The sequence below is a fragment of the Nicotiana tabacum genome, chromosome 24 (assembly GCF_000715075.1).
Source record: "Nicotiana tabacum cultivar K326 chromosome 24, ASM71507v2, whole genome shotgun sequence".
NCBI lineage: Eukaryota > Viridiplantae > Streptophyta > Magnoliopsida > Solanales > Solanaceae > Nicotiana > Nicotiana tabacum.
The window spans coordinates 86278769-86285389 of NC_134103.1; the positions used below are offsets into that span (position 1 = coordinate 86278769).

Genomic DNA, 6621 nt, shown 5'->3' on the forward strand with positions numbered 1-6621 from the left:
TTATGCATCACTCATGCTTGGACTAGTATTATCAATATACAATTCAGAGTCAACAATCCCTCCTATTTCAAGAACAAATCTCCCTTCTTTATACTTGTGATTTTTGCCATTTGGGATCGCCACAAATTTCCAGCCAACAATCTGCCCACAACAACAACAAAATATATCTGCAACTGTGTGCATTTCAGAAAGTATCATTCTCTCCTCATTAGGTCCAAAATTTATATTTACCACATTTCTTAACAAGTATGCTTTTCCCATGAGAAAAAGAAAATCCTTTGAAATAAGATCATTAACAAGGGCAAGTTGGGTTTTGCAGAATTTGCAGTTGTAAGTTTTGCCTTCAAGATCCACTACAAATATCCTCCCCATTTTTTACACTAAATTAAGAGCAGAGAAATTAGAGAATATGATAGAATAGAATAGAGAAGATGGTCTCCTATTTAAAGCAAAATAAGAAATGGAATCCTTGAGTGGGTCTCTGGTATTAGAATTTTTTTTGGAAATATAATAAATTAGAGACCATTTTTAATAAAGTAACCCATTCAACATATGAATAATTTCTAGGATTTTATATTTGCTTAAAGTCAATAGACGCTTATGTATCTAATCATGCACAGACGTATAGCAACATGCCGATAAACTATGTTATATGCAGATGAAGTAACAAACTGAAAGCAAACATTGTAATAATGTACATTTGTTTTACGTGTATATAATCAATAAGTTTTTAATGCAAGTGAAGATTTGTAAAGAAGTTCGACTAAATTGCGTCAGTATTTCTTTGATTTTATATATATATATATATATATATATATATATATATATATATATATATATATATATATATATATATATATATATATATATATATATATATATATATATATATATATATATATATATATATATATATATATATATATATATATATATATATATATATATATATATATATATATATATATATATATATATATATATATATATATATATATGTATGTATTTATATGTATGTATGTAAGATTAGATTTTAAGTACCATAAAAATAGAAGGCATTTGAACACTTAACTATTTCACCTTAACATTTAGTTGATCCTTTTCGTAGTACAACAATCATTAAACATTACTAATTAATACAATGTATGCGTTAACGGACAAACACATTCTATTTAGCTATTGATGAGAAACTAAAATACAATCAATGGATCTATAAATATTTACTTGCATTTTGTGTCTACACCAAATGAAATAACTGTTAAAAATAAGCAAAAATACATACCAATTAATAATAATTAACTAATTAATCAATGTGCGTATGAAAAATATTATGTCTTGTATTCACTGATTTTACGTAAACATTGGGTGCGAAATTCGTTTTACTATACTATAAGAAAAGGTATAGCAAAAAGGGTAACTACTTAAAGCACTCCCAAAAATGAAAGAAATCGAATAAATAAGTGGATCTCTAGTTTTAAATTTCCAAGAAAATATATCTAATGTCAAACCACCATTTTAGAGCTACTATTAGGAAATCAAGTAATGTAAGTGTGTGCGGGTAAAATTGAGGATAAAGTTACCCCTGATTTTACGGTAAATAAACGAGAGGACAGCGCGACTCCATATGGCCTTGGGTAATACCGAAGGCTTTCACAGACCAGAACCCGAGGAGGACGAATGGTGCGCCCGGAAGCGGACACGGCCAACCATTGAGCTCGAGCAAAGAAAAGAACCGAGGCTTAGGGAAAGACAGTTAGACGAGACAAATGGGGGGCCGAAATATCCGCCCTTAACCGAATATTACGGCCCAAGTCTCGCCCAATATCAACTGCGTATCAATATTGACCGGAAGAAGAAGATCTTTATCTTACTTAAACTTGTACTAAGATTGAAACTCCCCAACTATATAAATAAGAGAATTATTTTATTTTGAGGATCATTGTTGGCACACATACCAAGGCAATAAAATTAATTTTGGTTCTCTAGCTATTGTTCAAAGCGTTCTTCAACTATTTGTTTATTGAGTTGCAACCAAATCCATTCCAAGGGCTGGATCGGAACCAACTTCTAGCATCTAAACATAAAGCTAGACTTAATCATCCATCACACTTTGTTTGATCGCTTTATTTTCCTTTAATTCAATTATTTACTTTTCTTAGATCATTCGTGTTAAATTAAATCACATATTCTTTAAATTGCGTATAAATTCAATTGTTACTCATTTTAAGGTAACAGTTTGGTGCCCACAGTTGGGATAAGGAAAATAGTGGTGATTTAATATGAATCTCCATAACACACCCTATCCTTCGTGTTGTTGATAAAGTGACGAAGGAGAATCACGATCCTCCAAAAGGACGTATGGATCTACCCGAGCAGACCTCGTACCTCTTACAAAAATTGAGGACCACCGTGTCCATCGGGCCAAGCGTGAAGGGGTACGTATAAATGCTCAAGTACCCCTTCACGTGCATTGTGATGTCCTCATCAGGACCGGTGATGACTACTTCCTTGCCTTCCCACTTGTAATCCTCCCGAACCGTTGAGAGCGTGTCTTCGGTGATGGAGTCAGTGGCGGATCCAGGATTTTAGGTTCGTGGGTGCGTAACATTTTTGACGTAAAGTACTACCAATCACATTGTATAAGTACACAAATATTTGAATACGACGATAAAAAAATTAATAAAAAAACTCTTAATTTTATTATTATGGACGTTGCGAAATTGTAATGGATAAGACAACTAACATGAAAATAAATGGTGGGCTTTACCATTCTAGAGGACCACTTCGTCTTCAAACGAACTTTGGAGTACCTTTTAAGTAGATTTTCGTTTTCTTTCTTTGTTATAGTGAATTAAATGAAGTTACAAAAAAAAAATTTAAAAGTTAAAACATAAATCAATGAAAAAGAATGAAAAAATAAGTAGTATTGGATCAAGATAGTGGCTAGTGAAAGAAAAAAAAAGTATACCTAATTGAATGGGGCAAAAGAAAGAAGCTTAGATAAATAAGGAAAATGCGTCCTAAAAAGGAGCCGTTAGAAGTGAAAATCGAACTTATAATACATACACTCTTTATCAAGGTCAATGGGTGCTTAAGCCCCCAAATTTGATATGTACATCCGTCACTGGATGGAGCAGATATACCTCCACACCTCCTCACCACGATCTTCTTGTTTGGAGGTCTTCTTGACCTTAAAATCATTATCTGTGGAACAACCTCCGGGGATAAAATCCTTAAGAGGAGGTTCCGGGACTACTGCCAGTAGGGTCGCTTCGATATCAGCGGTCGAGGTAGAAGTTGAAGGAGCGGTATTTTGAGGCACAAATTTCGAGGTTTTTGCCATCTTTAGCTCAGAATATGAAGGTTTAAAGGCGGATATGAAGGTTTGAAGATGGGCATGAAGATATGAAGGTCTGACTCGAAGATTCAAAGTTTATCGAATTATCCATATTTAGTATGATTTCAGCCATTCATCAAGTTTTTAATTGGTGCTATTTAAAAAGAGATATCGGTTTTATGGCTAATTACATGAAAATTTTCACAAGTGATTGGTACAAAATAACACAAGTGACTGATAAATAAAACATAAGAAATCTTTATAAGATAATTTTTCATTCAAATTGTAACTACGTATAAAAATATTTTTTTTGTTTAACGGTAAGCCCTACAAACGAATTTGAATTTTAAAAATGAAATGGTGCTTATTAAATATCAAATTTCTTAATACTAAAACTTTCTATTTTGCCGAACTTTTTTTAAAAGTAATTTTGCCCTCTGGCGGCGACGACCTTTTTTATATCATTCGAAGCAACCTTCAAGGTACATACATGACTTGATTAAACCAATTCCGAAACATCTATTTATCTTCTACCATTAGTCGAACCCTCTGTCTGTGATCTTTTCTCGAATGTGAATCTCATGTGTAGAGCAAAATTATGCCCTAAAGTAAGAAATCGTTTTTGACTTTTCCCCTCTAGACATACCAGAAATTGTGGTGATTGAAAAATAAAACAATCTTTCAAGAGCCGAAACTAAACTTATTTGCATATATGAAATGCTGGTATTAATGTGAAAATGAAAAAGATAATGACAAAGCTTGAATCTAGTTTTGTTAAGAGAAAATATAGCAAGATGATAACTATTTTTATTAATTCTTTGGATAAGTCGAACAAGATACAACCATAAAAATATATCATTTTAATTAATAAGATACAAAGGAAACCAAGATTATGCATCACTCATGCTTGAACAAAGAAAATATGTCCTTTTTCAAGGACAAAATTCCCTTCTTTACACTTGTGATTATTGCCATATGGGGTTGCCACATATTTCCAGCCAACAATTTGCCCACAACAACAACAAAATATATCTGCAATTGTGTGCATTTCAGAAAGTATCATTTTCTCCTCATTAGGTCCAAAAGTTATATTTACCACATTTCTGAACAAGTATGCTTTTTCCTTGTGGCAAATAAAATCCTTTAACATAAGGTTATTAGTAAGGGCAAGTTGGGTTTTGCAGATTTTGCAGTTAACAGTTTTGCCTTCAAGATCCACCAAAAATAACCTCCCCATTTTTTACACTAAAGTAAGAGCAGGAATTTGAGGCTTAGCAAAAATAATAGAAGAGAATGGAATAGAATAGAGAAGATGGTCTCCAATTTAAAGCAAAAAAAAGTAGTAGTAGAATCCCTAAGTGGATCTCCAGTATTAGTTTTTCTGGAAATATAATATATTAGAGACCATATTTTAATAAATTAACTTAGTCAAAACTTAAATAACTTGTATGATTTTATATTTTGCTTAAAGTAAATATGACGCTCATGTATGATGTATCTGCTCATGCACAGACATAGCGACATGCTGCAGACTATGTTACATGCAGATAAAATTAATAAAACTGAAACAAACATGTGATTGCAACAATCTACATTTTTTGCGTGTATTTAGTTAATAAGTTGTTAAGGCTATCTTAGTAGGACTAAATTGCGTCAGTATCTCTTTCATTTTATGGAGGAATGCATAAAGTGTAGCTTTACCTTTTTTTATTTTTTAGAAAAAGTTATTTCTGTAATATAAGGTTTATTTGCACATGCGGCGTGACAAGGCGGGATATATATATATATATATATATATATATATATATATATATATATATATATATCGTTTTGAAAAACTAATTTGTTCAAGACATTAACTTAGTAAATAAAATATCCCACTAAATTAGTTTGTTCATCACGTAATTAATTTGTATAATATTTTACTTGATTATAGTAAATATGATGCTTATATAATTACTCATGCATAGAAATAACGACTATTGAAAAATCTGTGTTACATGCTGATAAAATTAATAAAATATAAAAAAAATACGTGTGTGCAATAATGCGTATAAGTTTTACGTGCATTTAATTAATAAGTTATTAAAATTATGCTAATGAAGATTTGCGTAGAGGTTTGACTAAATTGCTTTAGTATCTCTTGAAATTATAATTACCAACTTACTTGTAACGACCCAGCCGGTGGTTTTGAGGGTTATAGTCTCATTCCCCCATTTACTGCTCATCTTATGCTTAATAGTTGCTATGTGACTTGCCGGGGTAGTTGAGTCGGTTCCGGGGAGGTTTCGGAATGAGTTGAGACACTTAGTCTCAAGGTTAGAAGCTTAAGTTGAAAATTGTGACCAGATATTGACTTATGTGTAAATGGCTCCGGAATGGAGTTTTGATGGTTATGTTAGCTCCATTGGGTGATTTTATACTTAGGAATGAGTCCAGATAGTAATTTGGAGGTCCGTAGTTGAATTAGGCTTGAAATGGCGAAAGTTGGAAATTTAGAAGTTTGACCGAGAGTTGACTTTTTGGTTATCGGGCTCGGATTGAGGTTTCAGGAGTTCGAGTAGGTCCGTTGTGTCATTTGTGACTTGTGTGAAAAATTTACAGTCAATCAAAAGTGATTTCATAGGTTTCGACATCGAATATTGAAGTTAGAAATTCAAAAGTTCATTAGGCTTGAGTCGATGCGTGATTCGTGATTTTAGCGTTGTTTGATGTGATTTGAAGGCTCGAATAAGTTCATATCGTATTTTAGAACTTGTTTGTATATTTGGTTGAGGTCCTGAGGGCCTCGGGTGAAGTTCGGATGGTTAACGGATCAAGTTGAAATCTGAAAGACTGTTGAAGCTCACCAGGTCTGGTGCAATCGCACCCGCAGAGTTTTGATCGCAGGTGCGAGCAGGAGAGGGAAAATGCGGCCTGGAGAGGAGCATGCAGTGGTCGGTAGTGCGAGAAAATTTCCGCACCTGCGTGGTCGTAGATACGGAGTAAGGGATGCGGAAGCGGGCTCAGAGAGGAAGCTGGTGAGCGCAGATACGGAGGGAGTTCCGCAGATGCGGACTCGTACCTGTGCGTGTGGGATCGCAGAAGCGAAGAAAGAGATCCCAGGCTTGGGTGATCGCAGAGAAATGTCCGCACCTGCGTGATCGCAGATGCGGTTAAGTAGGTCGCAGGTGCGAAAGCATTGGTAGTGTTATATCCGAAGGGTTTTGTGATTTTTCTCATTTTGGACCTTGCAAACTCGGATTGGGGCGATTTCTGAGAGGGATTTAGAGGGATTTCTTGAT

General features: G+C 33.8%; 2 protein-coding genes across 2 annotated transcripts; both read right to left on the reverse strand.

Moving 5' to 3' along the window:
- Positions 1 to 372, reverse strand: LOC107797729 (protein yippee-like At5g53940). Its single transcript, XM_016620654.1, has one exon. The coding sequence runs from the start codon at positions 370 to 372 to the stop codon at positions 1 to 3; it is 372 nt and encodes a 123-aa protein (XP_016476140.1).
- Positions 373 to 4238: 3866 nt separating this feature from the next.
- LOC107797737 (protein yippee-like At5g53940) lies at positions 4239 to 4574 on the reverse strand. The gene has a single exon (XM_016620663.2). It carries the CDS (start codon positions 4572 to 4574, stop codon positions 4239 to 4241), a length of 336 nt encoding a protein of 111 aa, XP_016476149.2.
- Positions 4575 to 6621: the final 2047 nt, after the last annotated feature.